Source organism: Bubalus bubalis, chromosome 3 (assembly GCF_019923935.1).
Source record: "Bubalus bubalis isolate 160015118507 breed Murrah chromosome 3, NDDB_SH_1, whole genome shotgun sequence".
Taxonomy (NCBI): Eukaryota; Metazoa; Chordata; class Mammalia; order Artiodactyla; family Bovidae; genus Bubalus; species Bubalus bubalis.
The window spans coordinates 38,790,397-38,815,044 of NC_059159.1; the positions used below are offsets into that span (position 1 = coordinate 38,790,397).

The 24,648-nt window shown below is 48.8% G+C and overlaps 1 protein-coding gene across 1 annotated transcript; it reads left to right on the forward strand.

Moving 5' to 3' along the window:
- The first annotated feature begins 1,710 nt into the window (after nucleotides 1-1,710).
- TRPV1 (transient receptor potential cation channel subfamily V member 1) lies at nucleotides 1,711-24,648 on the forward strand. The gene is made up of 15 exons (XM_006079707.3): nucleotides 1,711-2,026; nucleotides 2,770-2,927; nucleotides 3,003-3,155; nucleotides 3,547-3,687; nucleotides 3,825-4,123; nucleotides 5,317-5,496; nucleotides 6,958-7,116; nucleotides 8,498-8,593; nucleotides 10,158-10,228; nucleotides 11,653-11,818; nucleotides 12,223-12,289; nucleotides 13,871-14,190; nucleotides 15,474-15,601; nucleotides 16,850-16,965; nucleotides 23,641-24,648. The coding sequence occupies exons 1-15, from the start codon at nucleotides 1,722-1,724 to the stop codon at nucleotides 23,811-23,813; spliced, it is 2,532 nt and encodes an 843-aa protein (XP_006079769.3). The 5' UTR covers nucleotides 1,711-1,721; the 3' UTR covers nucleotides 23,814-24,648.

The window sequence follows — 24,648 nt, forward strand, 5'->3', positions numbered from 1 at the left end:
TTTGTTGTTCCATGTCTGGTTTTAACTGTTGCTTCCTGACCTGCATACAGATTTCTCAGGAGGCAGGTAAGGTAATCTGGCATTCCCATCTCTAAGAATTTTCAAGTTTGTTGTGATCTATACAGTCAAAGGGTTTGGCATAATCAATAAAGCAGAAGTAGATGTTTTTATGGAACTCTCTTGCTTTTTCTAGGATCCAATAGATGTTGGCAATTTGATCTCTGGTTCCTCTGCCTTCTCGAAATTCATTTTGAACATCTGGAAGTTCTTGGTTCATGTACTGTTGAAGTCTAGCTTGGAGAATTTTGAGCATTCATTACTTTGCTAGCATGTGAGATGAGTGCAATTGTGGGGCAGTTTGAAAATTCTTTGGCATTACCCTTCTTTAGGATTGGAATGAAAACTGACCTTTTCCAGTCCTGTGGTCACTGCTGAGTTTTCCAAATTTGCTGGCATATTGAATGCAGCACTTTAACAGCATCATCTTTTAGGATTTGAAATAGCTCAACTGGAATTCCATCACCTCCACTAGCTTTGTTCATAGTGATGCTTCCTAAGGCCCACTTGACTTCGCATTCCAGGATGTCTGGCTGTAGGTGAGTGATCACACCATCTTGATTATCTGGATCATGAAGCTCTTTTTTGTACAGTTCTTCTGTGTATTCTTGCCACTTCTTCTTAATATCTTCTGCTTCTGTCAGGTCCATACAATTTCTGTCCTTTATTGTGCCCATCTTTGCATGAAATGTTCCCTTGGTGTCTCTAATTTTCTTGAAGAGATCTCTAGTCTTTCCCATTCTATTGTTTTCCTCTATTTCTTTGTATTGATCACTGAGGAAGGCTTTCTTATCTCTCCTTGTTATTCTTTGAAACTCTGCATTCAAATGGATATATCTTTCCTTTTCTCCTTTGCCTTTAGCTTCTCTTCTTTTCTCAGCTATGTGTAAGGACTCCTCAGACAACCATTTTGCCTTTTTGCATTTCTTTTTCTTGGGGATGGTCTTGATCCTTGCCTCCTGTACAATGTCACAAACCTCTGTCCATAGTTAAGCCCCAGGATGCTTCAAATATACTAATTTTACAAAATAACAAAAAGTGCAAAAAACTCCCTATAAACTCTACAGTTACAGCAGCCAGGTCAAACAGCAAAGGCAGGCAAGTGCCTAACTGGTGGCAGGGACGCGCGGCACCCGAGGGACCATGCAGTGTGGACACTGTGGAGTGTGAGTGTTGGTCTCCGCCAGCCACCTTGTTCCTGGGAATGCAGACTGGTTGGCTCTTTGGGGCTAAGCCATCTTCATCGCTGAGTTCCTTCCCAAATGCATAGCCAGCAATAAAGTCTCCTTCTGGTTTCCCCTATTCTGATCTTGGGGGAGTCAGGGCAGTGGTTAGCATCCCCATTCTACAGATGAGGCAACTGAGACCCAGAGAAGGTGAGTGATCCACCCATCCTGGTGGATCCAAGCTGGGGGCTCTTCCATCTCTGGAGGCTGATGGACAGGGTCTGCTAGGTTTGCTCCCCACTGGGGCCTCTGGGGTGCAAGTTACTACACCCTGAAAGCTTTCTTTCTGGAGGGCTGGGAGCAGCAGCTGTTGGACTTCTGGGGGTTCCTGCTTCACAGGGGCCTTTGCAACAAGTACAGTGGGGGCCAGGGTCATGCAGTCCTCCAGCTGGGAACAAGCCTGATCTTGGTGGCTGCCCACAGGCTGCCTCCTGGGCCATGGAGAATCTGGCACGGATGAAGAAATGGGGGAGCTCAGAATCACGGGAATCTCAGGACCTGCCTCAAGAGGACTCCTGCTCAGACCCCCTAGATGGAGACCCTAACTACAGGCCAGCTCCATCCAAGCCCCACAGCTTCCCCACAGCCAAGAGCCGCAGCCGACTCTTTGGCAAGGGTGACTCAGAGGACACATCCCTCATGGACTGCTCTTATGAGGAAGGCCAGCTGGCATCCTGCCCAGCCATCACCATCAGCCCTGTAGTCATCATCCAGAGGCCTGGGGATGGCCCCACCTGTGTCAGGTAAGCTGCATGTGAAGCCCCCTCCTCCCTTTTCACTGGGAGCCTAACTGGCCCAGCTGGCTGAGATACCAGCCATGGTGACTCCATGTGATACTTGAGTTTATGGGCAGAAGGTCATAGAGCTGGGGAGTTGAGGGGGCCTCCAGAGGTTGCCTGGTCCAGCATCTGTACTCACAGAAGCTACAGGATATGTGGCCACACGTGCTGGCATGTATGCCGATCCTAGCTATTGGCTGATCTCTGGGTCCAGGCTTTGAAGGCGCACCAGCCTCAATCATGTAGACTTCAAGTTGGAAAGTTCAAGGGCAAGATGCTTTTAAGCAGAGTACAAGACCGCTCCAGTGAGCGTTCAGAAACCTCCCACCACCTCCAAGGCAGGACAGGGGCTCCCCTGGTCTGGCTGACTCCTGGGGCCCTATGAGGATGCTCTTTCCCTTAGCTGAACCCCTGTCCCCAACCCCCTCCAGGCTACCCCAGCCTCCAAGTGGGCAGAGAAGTGAATGGCCTGGGTGTTGCAGGAAGTAGTGGCTGCAGAGATTTTCTAGCTGATGCCTACAGACAGAATGGGGGTACATGTGCCCCACTGTTCCCTGTTACAACCTGGACTGAGGGGTGGCTTTCTTATCACATTTTCCCCCCTTTTGGTTTGCCTCGGGATTTAGTTGTTCTCCCTGACCAGCTCTGAAGGTCTCAAGGCCGAGGGGAGGCCAGAATATGAGACAAAGGTGTTCTCTGGTCCACAGGCAGCTGTCCCAGGACTCTGCTGCCACTGAGAACCTCAAGCTCTACGATCGCAGGAAGATCTTTGAAGCAGTTGCTCAGAATAACTGTGAGGAGCTGGAGAGCCTGCTGCTCTTCCTGCAGAAGAGCAAGAAGCATCTCATGGACAGCGAGTTCAAAGGTGGCCCCGAGGCCGTCGGGTTCCCGGGAGGCGCCTCTCCGCAGCGCCTGCTCTGACCCCTGCTTTGTCTTGCAGACCCAGAGACAGGGAAGACCTGCCTGCTGAAAGCCATGCTCAACCTTCACAACGGGCAGAACGACACCATCCCCCTGCTCCTGGAGATAGCCCGGCAGACGGACAGCCTGAAGGAGCTCGTCAACGCCAGCTACACGGACAGCTACTACAAGGGTGAGGCGGCCAGGGCCAGCACAGCTCTGCCCACATGCTCTCCTGGAACGAGGGGGCACCCTCACACCCCGACAAGCCTCTGAGCTCCTAACTCCCTTTCCCAGTCACTGAATCAGGATCTCCTGGTCCTGGGGGTTCCCTACCTCTCCCACCTCTGGCTTGCTGCTCCTTGCTCTTTGGCAATTGTGAGTCCTTCAGCTCCCAGTCTAGTGTTCCCTGTTCCTGGGAGGCTCTACTCCTGTTCAGGGACTCCTTGGGCATCTTTAGGGGATCCTGGCTTGCTCTGTTGGGGGAATCATCCCACACATTTTGTCCAGGCCCTCCCTCAGCACCTGGCCAGTCACCCCCTCAGGACTTCGAGCCCCAAGCCAAGAGCATGCATCCTCCACAGGCCAGACAGCGCTGCACATAGCCATCGAGAGGCGGAACATGGCGCTGGTGACCCTGCTGGTGGAGAACGGGGCCGATGTCCAGGCTGCAGCCAACGGGGACTTCTTTAAGAAAACCAAAGGGCGACCTGGCTTCTATTTTGGTAGGGAGACCATGTGGTAGACACTTGGTATCTTGGAAGTTTGGGGTGGAGACAGAGGGAGTTGGAGGCTGGGTGGTGCAAGGGCCAAGCCAGTCTCTTTCCAGGGAGGCCCACCGTGTGCCTGTGGTTGGCTGCAGGTGAGCTGCCCCTCTCCCTGGCCGCGTGCACCAACCAGCTGGGCATCGTGAGGTTCCTGCTGCAGAACTCCTGGCAGCCAGCTGACATCAGTGCCAGGGACTCAGTGGGCAACACGGTTCTGCACGCGCTGGTGGAGGTGGCCGACAACACGGCTGACAACACCAAGTTCGTGACGAGCATGTACAATGAGATTCTGATCCTGGGGGCCAAAATCCACCCTACACTGAAGCTGGAGGAGCTCACCAACAAGAAGGGGCTGACGCCGCTGGCTCTGGCCGCCCGGAGTGGGAAGATCGGGGTAGGGAGGGGGAGTCATGCCTGAGATGAGACGGGAGGGGGTCTGCCTGCCTTTCTGAACTTCTGGCATCAGAAGAAGCTGCCATATCAGCCTGTAGGGGGTTAGAAGGGTGGGGGCATTAAAGTAAGCCAGAGGAATTGTGAGGTGCTGAGCAGAAGCCAGCAGCACACATATGGCCAGTTCTTTTCTCTTTCCTATACTATTTTTTTTAAAAACTTTTTATTTTGTATTGGAGTATAGCAAATTAGGGCTTCCCAGGTGGTGCTAGCAGTAAAGAAGCTGTCTGCCAATGCAGGAAACAAGAGACATGGGTTTGATCCTTGAGTTGGGAAGATCCCTTGGAGGAGGGCACGGCAACCCACTCCAGTATTCCTGCCCGGAGAATCCCATGGACAGGGGAACCTGGCGAGCTATAGTCCATGGGGTCGAGAATAGTCGGACATGACTGAAGCAACTGAGCACACAAGCATGCACAGCCAATTAATAAGCAGTGATAGTTTCAGGTGAACAGTGAAGAGACTCAGCTGTGCATATACATGTACGCCTTAGCCCCCAAACTCCTCTCCCGTCCAGGCTGCCCACATGTGGCCGTTTCTGATTTTCAACTCTGAGCATCACCAACAAACCATGGGGTGAGGTGGGCTGAGCCAAGAGTGAAATGGAAAGAGAAACTGTTGGTGCTTTTTCATGCAAGACAGGACTTTTAGGTGATAGGAAGTCCTAATGGGGTAGGACAGGCTAAGTCTGTGGATGATGTCAGGCCATGGAAGGCTGAAGATGGGGCTGGGCAGCTGGGAATTGGGGGTGGGGTGGGAGTTCCTCAGTACCAGGGGATTCTGGGAGCTGGTCCCTGCCCATACTGAGTCTCTTAGGACGAGGAGCCTGGCTTTATAACTTTGGTTGTATTTCTCGAATTTTCTTTATTTCCTTTTGGCTTGAGGTTTTCTAGAGGGGGCCACTGCAGTCCTTCACTGAGAACTGGGGGGCCAGGTATGATCAGGTGATATGTCTGAGGCATTGGGCAGCTTGATCTAGAAGGCAGTTAAGAGATTGCTGAATGTGGGTGGGGACCCTCCTGGGGCTTGGGCAGGGTGTTCAATGGACTTGGAAGCAGAATTATTCTTGGAACAGAGCTAGTGGCCTGTGTAAGGCCTCAGGCTGGCCTCTAACAGGTTCTTGTGTCCCTGGGGCAGGTCTTGGCTTATATTCTTCAGAGGGAGATCCAGGAGCCTGAGTGTAGGCACCTGTCCAGAAAGTTCACCGAGTGGGCTTACGGGCCTGTGCACTCCTCACTCTACGACCTGTCCTGTATCGACACCTGTGAGAAGAACTCGGTGCTGGAGGTGATCGCCTACAGTAGCAGCGAGACCCCTGTGAGTGGACCGGGGTGGGACCCAGCTTCCGGTCTCACTGCAACCCCAGCCCCCTCTCCAGCCCATGGTCTGACTCTGCCGGTCCTCCCATCACCTGCTACCTGGGGCTTGTACCCTGCTGCCTCACCTTCCCATTTATTCCCACTGAATGGCTTCCTGCATCATACACTCAATACATGATAATATTACAATAAAACTTTAACATTTCAAAAGTACATAGACAAGAATCCTCCATTTATACCACATGAAAACATGTAGCTTCATTTTGTTTATATAAATGGGATCATACTATATATAGTATAGAACAACCATTTTTTTTTCACTTAGTGGCATGTCTTATAGATAATTTTATATCAGCACATATGGGTCTACTTTATTTTAAAAAAATGACTGCAAATACGGGGCTCCCCAGATGGCTCAGTGGTAAAGAATCTGCCTGCCAATGCAGGAGACATGGGTTCAATCACTGGGTTGGGAAGATTCCTTGGAGAAGGAAATGGCAACCCACTCCAATATTCTTGTCTGAGAAATCCATAGACTAAGGAGTCTGGTGGGCTACAGTCCATGGGGTCACAAAAAAGTTGGGTACAACTTAGCGACTAAAGAGCATCAGCATCACTGTAAGTAATTCCACGACAGCTGCTGCCGCTGCTGCTGTTGCGATCAATAGGGATGGGGGTAAATATCCATAGGAGGACTTTTGAGTTATTTCCAGTTTTTTCCTACTACATGCTGCAGGTTGTTTGACATGGGCTTGAGAATTTTTCTGTGAAGGACACCTGGAATTGGAATTGCTAAATCAGAATGAACGTCCTTCAAAAAGATTGCATGAGTGCACTTGCCTACCATCAGTAGGTACACATCTACCCAAGTCCTTGCCAACCTGGGTATTACCTTTCTTTTTTTTTCTTTCCAAAACTAGTTTAAGTCCATGGAGCCCAAACAGCGATTTCATTGATGTCTTAATTCTTGTTTTCTTGATTGCTGTGAGGTTGAGAATTTTTTCATGTTTTCAACCATTTGTATTTCTTTGGCAGAATAGCAACATTCATTATCCTTTGCTGTCTTTTCTACTGGACCATTTGCCTCATCTTTTTATACGTAGAGGCTCTTGTTATAAAATGAATTGCTCCTTTCTCTACTGCACATGTTTCAGATGTTTTATTTTCTCCTAGTCTCCTAGCCTCTTACAAAACTCATTTGCATCATTTGGGTCCATCTTAGAGTCACTAGTCCAATCATACCTCTTTTTCACTGCTTCACTGCACCGTAGGGGTTACACAGCTAGAGGGTGGACCATTCAAGGAGCCTGCTGGTCCAGACCTGTGACCCTCTGCTGCTGCTCAGGCCAAGGGCGTGGTCATTCAGAAAGTGGATATGAAGAGTCCCTGGGGCTGAAGGGGGCCTGAAAGGCGGATCTTACTGGGAGGAGTGGGCCTCACCTCTCTTTGCTTCCCTTAGAATCGCCATGACATGCTCTTGGTGGAGCCGCTGAACCGCCTCCTGCAGGACAAGTGGGACAGATTCGTCAAGCGCATCTTCTACTTCAACTTCTTCGTCTACTGCTTGTATATGATCATCTTCACCACGGTCGCCTACTACAGACCTGCGGGAGGCCGGGTGCGCCTAGGCTTGGGCCTCAAGGGGGAAGAGGGCAGGGGATGGGCGTTCCTAGAAGACCCCAAGACCCTGGACCCAGGCGGGGCCCAGGAGACATGGAAGGGTCGCCTGGAGATCTTACGTTCCTGTTCTCAGTCTTCCTTCTCCTGGTTGTCCCACACCTGCTTCATGTTCTCAGCCCCTTCTTTGGCCTCCTGGTTCTGAGAGGCTGAGCCTGTGGTCGCTGAGGTACCTGACTGTAGGGGCGGGGGGGAACTAGGTTGGAAAGGATGCAGGAATTAGGGGGCTGGAGGCAGCTCTCTGCTAGGCTGGGTGTCTTCAGGGTCGTGGGTGGTGCAAGCCCTGAGCACATTGCCAACTCTCTCTTCTGCCCGCTTTTGTTCACTCATTCACACATGATTCATTCCCTGGACACAGACTTTGAGTACTGCAAGGCCCTGGACCATGCATCAGATCAACCTAAGATCAGATTTTTCCTGCTATCAGAAGCCATAGGCTACCTCAAGTTTCTTAACTGAGTCCTTCATTCAATATCCCAGCACTTAACTTGCTGCCTTTATTTCCCGAGTGCCTTGCTTATAAATTTGGTTGAAAAATTCAACTTCCTAGTTAGCTGGAATCTGATTTCCATACATCTGTTAAGGCCATCTAACAAGTTTACTTTATTTATTTATATTTTTGGCCTCACTGAATGCATATGAGATCTTAGTTCCCCAATCAGGGATTGGACCTTCGTTCCCTATAGTGGAAGCACAGGGTCTTAATCACTGGGCTGCCAGGGTTGACTTTAAGAGAAAAGAGAAATGTGCTAATGAAATGAGCTAGTGAGAGTTGGACACGACTAAAGCGACTTTGCAGCAGCAGCAGCAGCAGTGAACCAGTGCTTATGAAATATGGATGGTAGGCTGAAAGGAAACCCACTCTAGAACACTGTGACTGAAACACAAGGGTAACACACACATTCCTTTCATCATCTGAGGGAAACCTTGACAGTCCTGGGAGATCAGGGGTTCACCATAGGCTGTGGGAACAGCAGGAAGCACATGGCATGTGTCTGTAAGGGTGTTTCCACCTATGCCACCACTGTCCCCCAGCCAAGCAGAGCTCTAGACTAGGGCATCATCCGAGAGACAGCACAGTACATCAGGGATGCTCCTCTTACCACCTGGAGGCTTTCCTCTTACCACTTGGGAATCAGGTCCCATCTCCTTGCAAGTGTCCCCATAGTAATGCATTGTCTTTGTTTGGGTCTCTCCTGATGGAGACTAAGCTTCTCCAGAAGGGGCTGGGTCTTAATCACAAGGCTTTGCACCTGGTAAACGTTTGTTGAATGAATGAATGAGTGAGTGAGTGGAATCATTAATCTCTTTGTCCTTTGCAGCCTCCCTTTAAGCCAAAACACACTGTAGGGGACTATTTCCGAATCACTGGAGAGATTATTTCTGTGGCAGGTGGTATCTACTTTTTTTCCCGAGGGGTAAGCATTCCTTCCCACGCTGTGAGTTTCCATTATCACCTAAACAAAAAACCAAGAGACTCATTCAGTGCTCACCACTGTTTTAAAAAACCTTTTTATATTGTATTGGGGTATATCTGATTAATAACGTGAGAGTTTCAGGTGAACAGCGAAGAGATTCAGCCATACATATACCTGTATCCATTCTCGCCCAAACTCCCCTCCCATCCAGGCTGCCGCATAACATTGAGAAGAGTTCCCTGTGCTATAAAGTAGGTCCCTATTGGCTATCCATTTTAAATATAGCCGTGGCTCACCCACTTTTTAATGCATCAACCATGGAATGGCCCTGCTTGAGAAACTTAGGGATGCCTAGGTTAAGATGAGAGCCCTCAGGCATTCACGGCTGGGGAGGGGGTACTGGTTTGCCCAGTGTGTTCCCCTGCAGGCCCAGGTCAGTCACACTTGAAGACAGGCAGTCAGGGCTGTCCACTGAACGTAATATTTTAATTACAGAGGTAGAGTGCAAGTCTCTTAAGAGATGGGATCGTGACTGGTAGCTGTTTAATTAATTGAAACAGTTCAGTAAAGCTCAGAAGAATGAAATATGTATATACTGGAACCATTTTATTATTTGTTTATTTTTAAAAGACCCCCCCTTTTTTTTTGGCCATGCCATGTGGCTTGTGGGATCTTAGTTCCCTGACCAGGGATCAAACCTGTGCCCCTTGCAGTGGAAGCATAAAGTCCTAACCACTGGACCACCAGGGAAGTCTCTGGAATCATTTTAACTAAAATCCGCAAATATGCATATTCCTGGGCCATTCTTCTAATACATGTGAGACCACTGTTTCATGCACAAAGGATTCTGAATGCAGAATTTGAGATTATGATGATTTTTCCCCCTTAATCTTTTTGATCTAAGCCACACTCTGTTTTTTAGTAGCTCATCTTTAAGGAGTCTTTCCTAATCATTGGACTCTGTCTTCACAGAAACAACCGTCTTTGTTTTCACACTCATGGTTTATATTACCATAAAGTACGAAACTGCAGCAGCAAGTGCAGTGGGCAAAAAGGCCACTTTTTGCAAAGGCCACTTTCTTGGCAAACAGGATTAACCACTGGGAGGGCACGGAGCGTGTGAGCGTCCCGGAGAGGAGCATTCACCATGGGCATCAGGCAAAATGTTTTCAGAGAGTGAAGAGCACTGGTTTATCCAATGAGTTAGTTCAGTGGAGGCTGGTTAAAGAACTTTTACTTCAATTCAAACTTAGAAAAAGCACAAATTAGAAAGGAGGGGGAAAAATCGCCCAATCCCATCATTCAAGCAGAGCGATTGATATTATTTTGGTGGTTTTCCTTCCCATCTTTACTTCTAGATACAGTTGTAATTTCACTCTATTTAAAAAAATTCTCCTGACCGAGTCATACAACATTACCCCATTAGTCTGACCCAGGCTGTTCCACTGTCTTCATTATCTTTGCTTCGCTGCACTTCTGTGGTACATCATGGTGCTGTTTAGAAAACATTCTAGTTGCTCAGTGTTTAATCTTTCCTGAGATCTTGTTCTCTGTTTACCTGCAGATTCAGTATTTCCTGCAAAGGCGGCCGTCGCTGAAGACCTTGTTTGTGGACAGCTATAGTGAGATGCTTTTGTAAGTGATACTGACTCTTATGCCTCTGTAGCAGATAGCATCTTTTGGCCATGAGACCCGGGATGACAGCAGTCAGCTCATTCTCACTCATTCTCCCACATACACTGGGCCTGGAGCCTAGTAGGGCTTCACAAACATGTTGAATGCATGATGGAAGGCACCCAGTAAACCTTTCCTGGGTGAGTGAATACTGAGGGTCCACTCTGCACCAGGTATGTTCCAGGTACTAGGGGATGACCAACCTGTTCCCCAGGCTCCCGTGGTCTACAGTCAGACTTAGATGTACCCTTGTTCCTTTTTCCCATCCTTTTATCCATCCATCTGGGAAGGCACCACTGAGCAGACCCTGTCATGGGATTGCCCAGATGTCCTCTAAGCCTGTCCAGGCCTCTGATGGGCAGCCCCCACCAGACTGAGGAGAAGAAAGGACACCTTTCCTGGCTCTGCTCCTGAGTTTGAGGATGTGACCAGCAGACTCTTACCTGTGGTTTTTTGGGAGCTCACAGCCTGTTCTCCTCATGGGCCTAGGCCTCCTAGATTCTCTGCTGACAGTGAGGCTATTGTTCCCAGGAACAGGGTAGGGAGGTTGTTGGAGCTAAAGCCCTGTTTTTCAGCCTGTTTACATTGTTGCCTTTAGATTCCTTTTCTTTTTTCCTAATTGCTCCTCCCATGAACTCTCTTACCACAGATATGCTGTATATCTGTTTATGTACTATATTTATTTATTTAAAAATTTTATTTATTTACTTTTGGCTGTGCTGGGTCCTGCTACGTTCAGGCTTTCTCTAGTTACAGTGAGCAGGGGCTACTCTCTAGTTGTGGTGCCCCGTGGCATCTGGGATCTAGTTCCCTGACCAGCGATTGAACCCCTGAACCTGCATTGGCAGGTGGATTCTTAACTACTGGACCACCAGGGAGGTACCATCTTTATATCTGTGCATTGTGTGTAAAGAGAATAAGATTTTGCACATGCACTCCTCCTCCTATCCCCCCACCAGCACCCGGAACTGATTTTTGCCTCTTTGGGACAATATCGCTCCTACTGAGACTCATGGGCTAAAGGAGGTAGGATGGCCATCCCCTCTCCCACCTCCCCCTATGGCCTTTGAGGGGAGGTCCTGGCATCTTGGGGCTTCCCAGGTGGCGCTAGTGGTAAAGAACCCACCTGCCAACGCAGGAGACATAAGAGATGCGGGTTTGATCCCTGGATCGGGAAGACCCCCTGGAGGAGGGCGTGGCAACCCACTCCAGTATTCTTGCCTGGAGAATCCCCATGGACAGAAGAGCCTGCTGGGCTACAGAGCTGAACGTGTTCTCAAAGAGCTGAACACGACTGAAGGGACTTAACACGCATGCACGCCGGGCATCTGGGGTCTTGTCTGCAAGGGTGCCTGTGGACAGGGCCTGCTGTCCCTCCTCCTCAGCTTCATGCAGTCGCTGTTCATGCTGGCGACCGTGGTGTTGTACTTCTGCCACCGCAAGGAGTACGTGGCCTCCATGGTGTTCTCCCTGGCCATGGGCTGGACCAACATGCTCTACTACACCCGCGGCTTCCAGCAGATGGGCATCTATGCCGTCATGATCGAGAAGGTGGGTGCCAGTGCCCCAGGGCTCCTCCGCAGAGCCTGACTACCTCCTGGGGGTGTGGGACCCAGCCCCACAAACTCCATCCCTCCTCTCTGCATTGTCTGGGAAGGTCCTGCTTTAAGACCCACTTTCCCAGAGAATTCCCCAACAATCAGGCAATCTGGCCTTGACCCAGGGTTGGGGGCGCCCTTGAAACTTGACCCCCACCCCCACCTGCCAGGCTCCCTCTCTCACCAGAAGTAAGTCCCTCATGACTCCTGAGCTGAAAACCACCGAACCACACCTAGCTGTCTGCCCTCTGATTTCACGTGGGCTCAAGGAAGACCCCCAGGCTGACACAGCGCTCGTGCTTGCCTTGGCCCCTCCTGGCCTGGAGGAGGGTCTGACAAGCCCACTCTCTCCTGCAGATGATCCTCAGAGACCTGTGTCGCTTCATGTTTGTGTACCTCGTGTTCCTGTTCGGGTTTTCCACAGGTAACGGGTCTGGTCGGGGCTGGTGGGAGGCCGGGGCTCCCGCTGACCTCGGCTTCCTGAGGACTCTGCAGGGTCGCGTGGGGAGAGGCCCGCTGGGGTGTGTGTCTGCAGGTGACAGAGCAGATGGACAAGGAGCACACTGAAATAATAGTAGGAGGAGAACCTGGAAATTGATTCATAAAAGATTTTAGGTCATTTTAGAGGTATAAAGTGCTGCTTGCCTGTGGTATAGTTGCATCTTGACTCAAAAAAAATTTTTTTTAATTGATTTATTTTAATTGGAGGAGAATTACTTTACAGTATTATGATGGGTTTTGCCGTATATCAGTATGAATTGGCCATAGACGTACATGTGTCCCTGCCCTCCTGAACTTCCCTCCCCACCCTAGGCACAAGATGTCTATACTCTTTGCCCAGATTCCCCTGGTTGTTGTACCACATTTAAAAAATCACTTTCTCTTCCACTACATACACAAACACACACCACACACACATACATAGTGTGTGCTTAGTCTCTCAGTCGTGTCCGACTCTTTGCGACCCCATGGACTGTAGCCCACCAGGTTCCTCAGTTCACAGGGATTCTTCAGGCAAGAATACTGGAGTGGGTTGCCATGGCCTCTTCCAGATAATCTTCCCAACCCAGGGATTGAACCCAGGTGTCCTGCATTGCAGGCAGATTCTTTACCATCTGAGCCACCAGGAAAGCCCAAGAATAGTGAACTGGGTAGCTTATCCCTTCTCCAGGGGATCTTCCCAACCCAGGAATCAAACCAGGGTCTCCTGCGTTGCAGGCGGATACACACTACATCATACTTATAAAAAAAAAACAAAACAGAATTGCAGATATGATCAGTCCTTTACCACTAAATACTTCAGTGTGTATTTCCTGAAAACGAGAACATTCTCTTACATAAACACAGCATAATGATCAAAATCAGGAAATTAACATCAATACTGGACTATTAGCTAATCTTCCAGCCTTCTTCAAATTTCACCAATTGTCCTAATAATGTCTTTTATAGAAGGGAAAATCCCAGATAACACATTACAGTCACTTGTCAAGCCTGTTTAGTCTCCTTCAGCCTGGAGCAGTTTCCTCAATCTTTCCTTCTCTTTTGTGAGCGTCACATTTTGATTGAGTAAAGGGCAGTTTTTTCAGTGTCTCTTGGTTTGGGTCTGGCTGATGTTCCTTCACAGTTAGATTCAGGTGTGCATTTTTGGTCAAAATCTCAAGGAAGGAATGTGTGTTTTCCTTATATCAGGTATCCCATGATGTCTGTCTGCCCCTTTCTAGTGATGCTAACTTTGTGGTTTTTTAAATCAATTCATTTATTTTTGGCTGTGCTGGGTCTTCATTGCTGCACACAGGCTCCCTCTAGTTGCAATGAGCAGATTATGACAAATTGATAGTTCTGAAGAAGGCAGTACCTTTTTTTTTTCCTTTTAAATTCACACAAAAACACCACATGGCCAAGCCAGAGTTCCTGCTGTGGACCCATCCTGGGGCACTGGGTGTGCGGGTTGGGGACCCTGGGGTCTCAGGCTTCCATCCGGCCACATGTTCCCTGTGCCCTCCAGCGGTGGTGACGCTGATTGAGGATGAAAGGAATGACTCTGTGTCGGTCGAGTCGTCGCCACACAGGTGGCGAGGGCACGGCTGCCGGTCGGCCGACAGCTACAACAGCCTGTACTCCACGTGTCTGGAGCTGTTCAAGTTCACCATCGGCATGGGGGACCTGGAATTCACCGAGAACTATGACTTCAAGGCTGTCTTTGTCATCCTGTTGCTGGCCTACGTGATTCTCACGTACATCCTCCTGCTCAACATGCTGATCGCCCTCATGGGCGAGACGGTCAACAAGATTGCGCAGGAGAGCAAGAACATCTGGAAGCTGCAGGTGAGTTGCAGCACCAGGGAGTCAGCTGCTCTGGCTGCTGCTCAACACAGCTGGGTGCACGGGGGACTCTTTGGGGAGGGGGCAGACAGCCCAGCCAGACCGGGGGCTCAGGCAGCAGCGTCCCCTCAGTTGTCTCCCCTCTGGCTCCTCCTGCAGGGGTGCTTGCCCAGGGTCACCAGCTGGTGTTGGTGGACTCTGTGTCTACTGTGGGCTGGGCCGTCCCTGGGAGGAGGAGACAGAGGGTTCAGCCCCATGGGGTGCCTGTCTCAGAGGATCTCGGTCTCGATTGGGCACCAGAAGCCAGACTTTGGGAGCAGCTAAGATGGGATGGGCCCTGAGAGCTGTATTTTTTTTTTCTGACTGCGCTGGGTCTTAGTTGCTACACATGGCATGCAGGCTGTTAGTTGCGGCATGTGGGATCTAGTTCCCTGACCAGGGATCGAACCTGGACCACCTGTATTGAGAGCGCAAAGTCTTAGCCACCGGACCACTAAGGACGTCCCCTGACAAGTGCATTTTTGAGCTACCTAGTCCTTCTCTGCCTTCCCAACTAATAATAAAAGCATCATTCTTACTAGTACTCTACCCCAGGTACTGTTCTAAGTGTCTTACTTACATGCTGTCTTTAATCCTATAACACTGCTACCAAGAGGGCACTCTCACTAGCCCCGATTTTGGATGAAGGCACTGGTTTGACAGGTGGTGCAGTGGTAAAGAATCCGTCTGCCAGTGCAGGAGATGGAGGAGATGTGGGTTCGATCCCTGGGTCGGGAAGATCTCCTAGAGTAGGAAATGGCAACCCACTCCAGCATTCATGCCTGGAGAATCCCATGGACAGAGGAATCTGGCGGGCTACAGTCCATGGGGGTCCCAAAAAGGGTCAGACACGACATAGTGACTAAACAACAACAACAACAGAGGCACAGAGAAGTTAGCCATCTGTCTCCAAGGCAACCAGTAAGTAGCCCAGCCAGGACTCAGCCCCGGGAAGTCTCACCCTTGAGGCTCTGCTCTTAACTGCTACATTATGTTGCCCCTCCTTGAGCTCCTAGGGCAAAGGGTCTGGGGCTGGCTGTACCTGTGCAGGTCTGAGCTCCATCCACGGAGTGTGCACCTGCTGGGCTGTGAAGACCAAGCCTGGTGCAGAGGGTACTGGACGTCCATCCTGGAGGTACAGGGACAGGAGAGCCCCTGAAGACACTGATCTTGGCAGGTGGCACTGGTAGCCGGGGTGGCCCTGGATGAGCCTTCTGCCCTCTGCCTTTTGTGTCTCCTTCCTGCAGAGAGCCATCACCATCCTAGACACGGAGAAGAGCTTCCTCAAGTGTATGAGGAAGGCCTTTCGCTCAGGCAAGCTGCTGCAGGTGGGGTACACACCTGATGGCAAGGACGACTACAGGTGGTGTTTCAGGTAATTTCTGAGGCAGGGGTCAAAGCTTGGGGATACGGATATGGGGACCCACCCAGAGCTAGCTGTGAGGACAGAGATTGGCCTCAGGGCTCACCTGTGGGCATGGGGACCCACCCAGAACCAGCTGTAGGTACAGGGGGCCATTCTGGGGCTTAGTATGAACCTGGGGAATCACCTAGAGTCACCTGTGGGAACAGAAGCCTTTCTTAGGGTCTCTTGGGACCAGTCATGAGCATAGGGGACTCTCCCAAGGCCAGCTATAGGTACAGGGGCTCCCCTGGGGTTGGCTGTGTGTACAGGGGACCCATCATAGATCCCAGACTGTGGGACCAGATGTGAAATACTGGAAAACAAGGTGTCCAGAAGGGGTCACCTAGCCATCAGAGTCAGAACTAGGAATCCAGTCTTTAAAGTCCCTGGGCCCCAAGGTGTAGTCAGAGGACACATCTTCAGAGGTGGTGTCGAAAAGGCAGGTCTCCTCCTCCCTGGAGTTCCCTGGGAGTCCAAGTGGTCGGGACTCTGTGTTCTCACTGCTGCGGGCCCAGATTCGATCCCTAGTCAGGAAATTAAGATCCTGTAAGCTGCTTGGTCGGAGAAGGCAATGGCAACCCATTCCAGTACTCTTGCCTGGAAAATCCCATGGATGGAGGAGCCTGGTAGGCTGTAGTCCATGGCATCGGGAAGAGTCGGACACGACTGAGCGACTTCACTTTCACTTTTCACTTTCATGCATTGGAGAAGGAAACGGCAACTCACTCCAGTGTTCTTGCCTGGAAAATCCCAGGGACTGGGGAGCCAGGTGGGCTGCCGTCTATGGGGTCGCACAGAGTCGGAAGCGACTGAAGCGACTTAGCAGCAGCAGCAGCAGCAAGCTGATTGGTGTGGCAGGCTTCCCAGGTGGCGCTAGTGGTAAAGAACCTTCCTGCCAAGGCAGGAAACAGCAGAGAAGTGGGTTTGACCCCTGGGTCAGGAGGATCTCCCGGAGGAGGGTAGGGCAACCCGCTCCAGTATTCTTGCCTGGAGAATCCCCATGGACAGAGGAGCCTGGTGGCTACAGTCCATGGAGTCAAGAAGAGTCGGACATGACTGAGACGACTTAGCATGGATGCACTTGGCAAAAGCAAACACCAAAGGCAGGCCCCTCTGGGCCCTCCTCTTACCAGCTGTGTCTCCCCATCCTGGTCTACGGGGACGCTGGGACTGCGGGGCTGTGGACCGCCAGCTCCCTGCTGCCCCATCTCCTCGCAGGGTGGACGAGGTGAACTGGACCACCTGGAACACCAACGTGGGCATCATCAACGAAGACCCGGGCAACTGTGAGGGCATCAAGCGCACCCTGAGCTTCTCCCTGCGGTCAAGCCGAGGTGAGGTGCGAGGGGAAGGGGGGCAGGTGAAGCCTTGGGGTCCCCCACCCCCTGGAGCAGCCTCGGGGGTCAGCCACCCGCACACTCAGTCACAGGGGCTCACGCATGCCCGCACAGCCCACAGCTCCATGGCCCCGTACCTGCTGGCTCTGCCAGGGTCCCTGGTCATCCGTGCCCCAGAGGAAGCTGTCAGTCCACATCCAGCCTCCGGTGGGCTGCCCTGTCTCCGCCCTCCTGGTCCTCACACCCAGCATCTGCACTCAGCGACGCGAGGCTTACAGACGCAAACAGGGACTCTCACCTGGCTCTTCACACGCAGGCAGGCAGAGGAGGGAAGAGTGGGAGCAGAGGAGCCCTGCGGAGAACCACTACCAGAAACCAGGTCTTTAAACCGTTAATGGCAAACATTTTAAGAGTAGACTTGAAATGAAAGGCCCAGGGGAAGATACTCACCTAAAAGTGAGGCACACCTAGTCTCTTATATTGAACACATTTTGAGTTATAATTACAACCCTGCACTAATTCTTCTAGTTTTTTTTTTTTTTTAATTGTGGTAAAATATATGTAACATGAAAGTTGCCATTTTAGCTATTTTTTTTCAAAGCCTATGGTTTGGTGGTATTAATTATATCCACGATGTTGGGTAAACATCACCCTTATCTATTTCCAAAACGTTTTCAAGATTCCAAACAGACATTCTGTACCATTCAACAATTAACCCCATTTCCCCCTCCTCCCAGTTCCTAGTAACCTCTGACCTACTTTCTGTCTCTAGGAGTTTTCCTATTCTGAGTACTTCATGTAAGAGGAATTACTCAATGCTTGTCCTTTTGTGTCTGACTCAATAGTGCTCCATTGTATGTATATACTGTATTTTATTTATCCATTCATCTGTTCACTGACAGTAGAATTGTTTCCATCTTTTTGACTAGTGTGAATAATGCTGTGAACGGGCTAGTGTACAAGATTCGTTTTGATTCTCTGCTTCCCAGTCTTTGGGATGGTAGTGGAATTGCGGGATATATGTTAATTTTATGTTTAACGTTTTGGGGGAACTGCCAAACTGTTTTCCAAAGAGGTTGAGTCATTTCACCTTCCCACCAGCAATGTACCAGGGTTCCACATCCTCACCTGCAGCTCGTTATTTCCTGTTTTTGTTTGATTATAGCCATCCTAACATGTATGAAGTAGTGTCTCACTGATTTGCATTTCCATAATGACTAATGATTTTGAACATCTTTTCAAGTACTTCAGTTCAGTTGCTTATTTGCCATTTATACATATTCTTTGGAGAAATGCCTATTCAAGTTCTTTGCCCATTAAAAATTTTTTTTTAAATTGTTGAGTTATAGGAGTTCTTAGAATCTGCCAAATGTAATTATTTATCAGATATATAATTTTCCAATATCTTTTCTATGCTGTGAATTGCCTTTTGATGTACAAAAGCTTTTATTTTGATGAAGCCCAGTTTATCTATATTTAAAAATTAATTAACTGGAGGATAATCGCTTTACAATATTGTATTAGTTTCTGCCGTACAATGATGTGAATCAGCTATCAGTATACATACCAATTTATCTATTAGTTTCTTTGGTTACTTGTTCTTTTGATGTCATGTCCAAGAAATCATTGTCAAATCCAGTCCAATGTCAGGAAGATTATTCCCTCTGGTTTGTTTTTTTCTTTTAGAGAGTTTTCTAATTTTAGCTCCCTACCATTTTTTCTATATCTTTTCTTTTTTTTTAATTAATTTTTTAATTTTAATTTTTTATTTTTAATTGGAGGATGATTGCTTTCCAATGTGGTGTTGGTTTGTGCCGTACAACACCACCAATCAGCCATAAGTATACATATATTCTCTCCTTCTTGAGCCTCCTTCCTACCCACTCCCTATCATTTTTAAGTTGCCTTTTTCTTGAGTCAGCATCTTCTTGGTTTCTGAAAACCTTGGGCTGTTTCCCAGAGTTCTAACTATGTTGCTTCTAAAGTTTCTGCCTTTAAAAAAATGTTTTTGTGGCAGCATGCATGTTTGGAGCTGTCTACTTTGCCATTTTGCTGATGTTGCTAATTTTGTTTTTATTGTTGCTAATTCTTAAATGAACAAAGAATGAATCAAATGTTGATAGGTTTTTTTTTTCTTGTTTTGGTTCATTGGGGGAAAGGCATGATTTTTCAGGCAAACTTGCCTGATAGCACGATAATGCAGGTTTTAGATTTGCTATTGCTTCATAGAGAAGCTCATTTTTTTCTATTTTACAAACTTTTTAAAAATATCCTTTATTGAGATGCAATTTGCATCCGATAAAATGCACATATTTTATGCATACACTTTGATAAGTTTTGACAATTCCCTGGAGAAAGAAATGGCACCCCACTCCAGTATTCTTGCCTGGGAAATCCCATGGACAGAGGAGCTTGCTGGGCTACAGTCCATGGGGTCGAAAAGAATTGGACAGGACGTGGCAATTAAACCACCACCACACACTCAGGCAACCACCACCTCATTCAAGATATAGACTGTTTCCATCACCCTGGAAAGGCCCTCATGTCCCTTTGTGGTCAATTCCACCCTCCTCATCCCAGGTAACTATCTAATTTCTATCTCTATAGATCAGTTTTACATAAGCTTTTGTTTACCTGAAAATGTTAATTCCCTCTTCATGTTTGAAGGATATTTTCCCAGATACAGAATTCTAGGTTAATAGGTTTTTGTTGCTTTTTAATTGTTAATCTTAATTTAATTTTTTAAAAATTATTTTTTGGCTGTGCCCCAGGGTGTATGGGATCTTAGTTCCTCAAAAAGGGATTGATCCTATACCCTCTGCAGTGGAAGCCCAGAGTCTTAACAACTGTACCTCCAGGGAAGTCCCCTTTTGTTGTTGGTTTTAATTTCAGTACTTAAGCTACGATTCTCTGCTGTCTTCCGGCCTCTGTTGTTTCTGATGAAAAATCACCCATAATTTGCACTGCTGTTCTCCTTTCTGTAGTGTCTCCCCTCACTCCCTCAACTGCTTTCAAAATACTCTCTTCATCTTTGGTTTTCAGCATTTTGACTAAAACATGCTTAGGTATGCTTTTCTTTGGTTTTATCTTGCTTGTGGTTTGTTGCGATTCTTGGATCTGTACATCAATATGTTTCATCAAATTTTGGAGACTATATACACTTCGCTTTATTTTCCCTATGTTCTTTGTTTTACAGGCATGTTGGGCCGTTTGATATTGTCCTGTGGGCTTCTGAGGCTTTGTTCATTTTCCCTCAAATTTGATAATTTCTACTGATCTGTCTCCAAGTTCATTGACCCTTTCCTCAGTCATCACCAAACCGCTATTAAACCCGTTCAGTGAATGGACTATTTGGTTCTGGAATTTCTATTTGGTTCTTTTAAAAAATAGTTTCCATTTCTCTCCTGAGATTCCTTAGCTGTTCCTTCATTAAGATTGTTTTCCTGGGACTTCCTAGGTGGTCCAGTGGTTAAAACTCCATTCTTCCAATGCAAGAGACATGGGCTTGATCCCTGATTAAGAACTAGGATCCCAAATGTTGTGTGGTGTGGCCAAAAAAAAAAGATTGCTTTCATTTTGTTCTTTGAATGTATTTATAATAGCTGCTTTTGATTCTCCACCTACTAAATCTGCTAAATCCAACATTTGGGCCATCTTGGGGTTAGTTTCTACTGACTGGTTTTTTCTTGACTGTGAGTCACATTTCCCTGTTCTTGTATGTCTAGTAACTTTTAATTGTATACTGGGCATTGTAATAATATGTTGTAGAGACTTTTGATTGAATTTTCATTTTAGCTGGCGGTTCAGTTACTGATGAATCACTTTGAACTTGTGTATGCTTAGCTTTAACATTTAATTATGGTAGATCTGTGGAAATGTCAAGATGTTTACCAATCCCATCAAACTTGTGGGACTTGACCTCCAGACTCTTTCCACTGTGGATCTTGTCAGCACTTGACTTTAGGTTTTTTAAGGTGGGTCTCTCTCTCTCTCTCTCTTTTTTTTGTTCTTGGCTGAGCTTCTGGGCAGTAGGATCTTAGTTCCATGATCAGGGATCAAACCCATGCCCCCTGCATTGGAAGCAAAGAGTCTTAACCACTAGACCTCGGAAGTTAGAGTGGGTTTTGAGTAGACCTTATTCTAGTATGTATAGAGTAAGTAGGGCATTTCTGGTATTTTAACTTGATCCTCAGAGTAGAAAAAGGGTGTAAGGAGGCCTGTCCCCTGGTTGGACTGGATCTCCAATATTGCTCAGTACTGTTCAGATTCTGATGTTTCTGTCCCACTTTCAACCCCACAACAGCCACTCTCTGATAAGTTGTACAAGTATACTAACTCTGAGCCAAGTACTTGAGGGGAACCCCAGCCCAAAGACTTCTGGACCTCTACCCCCACAGCTCCCTTCTTCTTCTCCTGCACCCTGTCCCAGGGATTCTAGCAGCTTCAGCTGCTCAAAACTCTGCTCTCTTCTTCCTTAGCTCAGAGGCACTTCCACACTCTGCTGAGACTCCAACTCACTACAGTCTGAGAACTAGTCCCTAGAGAGTACTTTAGGGTGATCACCGGACTCACCTTGTGAATTTCACTTCTCTCAGCAATTGCCGCTTCTCAGTCTGTGGTCTTACGCCTGAAGACATTTGCTGCATGTATTTTGTCCTGTTTTACAGCTGTTTACAGCAGGATGGTTGGCCATCAGAGCTAGAAGTGGAAATCTATTTTATTAAGAGGCTTACTTTTGGAAAACTACTCAAGGGCTTCATCGGTTTTCCCAAGGGCCTCTTTCAGGCCTCTATACTTCCCCCTGCTCACCCCGAGTTTCATTAGAAGCATCCCCTGTGTCATGTCAGAGTACTTATTGATGCTCTCTTTTTCAATTGTTAACTGCTCCAGCTTCACCACAAAGCCATTCAGAGATGGCTTTGCATGTGATATGAACAGTCTTCTGACATTACTCTTATTGATTCCATGAAACTACGCACCTTTGACAAGATTTGCTGTTTCACTTTGCAGTTGTGTCTGCATGACATTGTTGACAGTTTACAGCATTGCTCATTCACTGTGCTATTAATAAAGCCATTGACCCAGTGGCAGGGATACACACACAACTCATGTTACTTGGGGTGTGGCTAGGAGATGGTTAGAGGTTCCCTGGTTTCACACATATGATTAATTAGGAAGCATTTCCTGAAGATTTTGCTTTCCTAATCAACTTTGTAACAGTGGAAACTCCTGTAATGAGTAGTGAGATCATTTAATAATGAGGAACTCTCCGCACCCACTTAGCCCATGTGATTGGGAAGGGGTGGGGGAATGCATCAGAGAAAGGGCAGGGGAGATAGTGGTCAGTGGCTGAGCCAGGGAGAGCATGTGAGGGGGTCTCGGCATCAAGACTGAGGGAAGTGGGCTCTGGGAGCCCCATGCCTTCTTTGAGGGCCCAGGAACTGGAGCTGGGCCAAGCAGTCTCTGAGGTTGGGTTTCCCCACCAGCCAGCCAGCCAGGCAGGAAGGAGATGGTGTCTCAGTGAGCACTTGGCCTGTCTCCCCATGGAGCCCCCCTGCTTCTATGCCTTTCCTAAAACCTCCTCCAGCCATCTACTTGGTATCAGACGGGGCTTGGGGAGCAGGCCAGGGTCAGCCTGTGGGCCCGGGGGAAACCCAGGACCTGGAGAATTCAGCTGGGCCCAACTTCCCATGTTCCTGATGCCTTTGAGATGTGGCCAGGACAGGACACCAGCGGAGGGGAATGAACTGTGGCCTGAGGGTAGAAGGTATGATTTAGGCTGGCTTTCTAGAGAGATCAGACCCGAGAGGGCCAGCCAGAGGGCTTGGCTGACCGGGGCTCTCGCAAGTGGGAGGAAAGCTTGTACAGCTGTCCCTCTCGGCTGTCACTTCTCTGAGGGTCACTCTGTGGCGGGGGTGGGGGGAGCGGCTGAAGATCCTAATGAGGGTGACAATGGGGTCTTCCTCAGAGCCTTCCTGGGATTTCAGGCCACACATGAGAGCCCACATCAGGGCCCAATGTCATTATGATTCCCTTGGCATTGTTCCCAATCCGCTGTGCACCGGTGGGGTCTGGGCTCCAGATCCTGATTCCCTGGCTGGTGTTCATCCCCCTGCAGCTGATCTGGTGTGGAGCCACTCCTGGGGCAGCCCCAGTGCCTCTTTCCCTCTCTCGTGGGCAGGGAAGAAACAGAGGCTGAGAGTAGCAAGCCCTGGACTCTCCTGGGGCCACAAGCAAGTCAGGGTGGAGTCGAGGAGGGGAATTTAGGAGCTGCCTGAGCAGATGAGGCTCCTGGAGCAGCTGAGGGAAGAGGAAACGGCCCCCATCCCTGTGTCTCGGAAGCACTGAGGTGCCTACACCCCACTTAATCTAGAGGGTGGTAATGCCAAACAACCCTTTGGTATCATTTTGCTGCCTCCAAGGCAGTATTAGGCTTCCCTGGTGGCTCAGCGGTAAAGAATCCGCCTGCAATGCAGGAGATGCAGGTTCCATCCCTGGGTCGGGAATTTCCCATGGAGAAGGAAATGGCAACCCACTCCAGTATTTTTGCCTGGGAAATCCCATGGACAGAGGAGCCTTGTGGGGTACAGTCCATGGGGTTGTAAAGAGTCAGATACAACTGAAGTGACTAAACAACAACGAGGGCAGTAATAGTGTTTCGTCATCGTTCAGTTGCAGGGAGGAACTGGAAGAACTTTGCCCTGGTTCCCCTCTTAAGAGATGCAAGTACTCGAGAAAGGCACCCTGCCCAGCCTGAAGAAGTTCACCTGAGGCACTTCACAGGGTCCCTCAAGCCCGAAGATGCTGAGATCATCAACGATTCTGCGGCTTTAGGGGAGAAGTGAGGGACTGCACAGGGTGCTCTCGGCCCTGTGGGCCTTGGGTACCCCACTGCCACTGGTGATGGGCATGTAGGGGCCTCTAGGGATGTCTCAGCAACCTGGCCCCACCAGCGTCGCCTCCCAGCCTTTACTGGACCGCACGGGACAAGCTGTGGGAGGTGTTGCTGGATGCCCAGGAAGAGTCATCCAACCTTCGCTGTCCCCAGCTGCATCTCCTAAGACAAAAGGATCTCGCTTTCTGGGGTTTACTGACTTTATCAAACATGCGAATGAGAAGTCTCCACATGCGCGTATGCAATGCCCCTTTGATTTTCTATTCCTAGGAGTGAAAGGCAGCGAAGCCCAGGGAAACACCTCTGAGAACAAAATGCTTCCTTTGAGATAAAATGCCGAAGCGCCTGTCTGAATCGTGCTTAGTATCTCCCCTGTCCAGAGTGGTCTGGGATGGTGATGGTTGCTCAGCTGGAGAAGGTGGGGGAACCTGGCCCCCTTCCCAGCTCTGCCAGAACCAGGTGTTTCTGGAGTGACTCCCTTCTCCTATGTGATGCATCATAGTTCCAAAAATATTAGCTCTGCTGCTGCTGCTGCTAAGTCGCTTCAGTCGTGTCCGACTCTGTGCCACCCCATAGATGGCAGCCCACCAGGCTCCCCCATCCCTGCTGTTCAAATAAAAGTATGGGACCATGTCCCAAAACCATGTGGCAAGAATTTTTTTAATAATCTTCCATCTATAGTGGCCATAGTCCCTGCTTGCCTGCAGTGGTACCTATTTCCATCTCCACTCAACTTGCCATCCATCAAATAAATACAGAAATAAACATATATGTCATATCAAGTG

Bases quoted from the DNA above. Each gene is read 5' to 3' on its own strand.
- TRPV1 (XM_006079707.3), top strand. From the start codon at position 1,722: ATGGAGAATCTGGCACGGATGAAGAAATGGGGGAGCTCAGAATCACGG. The intron at 12,290-13,870 runs GTAACGGGTCTG...TGTGCCCTCCAG, and splicing joins CCTGTTCGGGTTTTCCACAG to CGGTGGTGACGCTGATTGAG. The intron at 14,191-15,473 runs GTGAGTTGCAGC...TCCTTCCTGCAG, and splicing joins AGAACATCTGGAAGCTGCAG to AGAGCCATCACCATCCTAGA.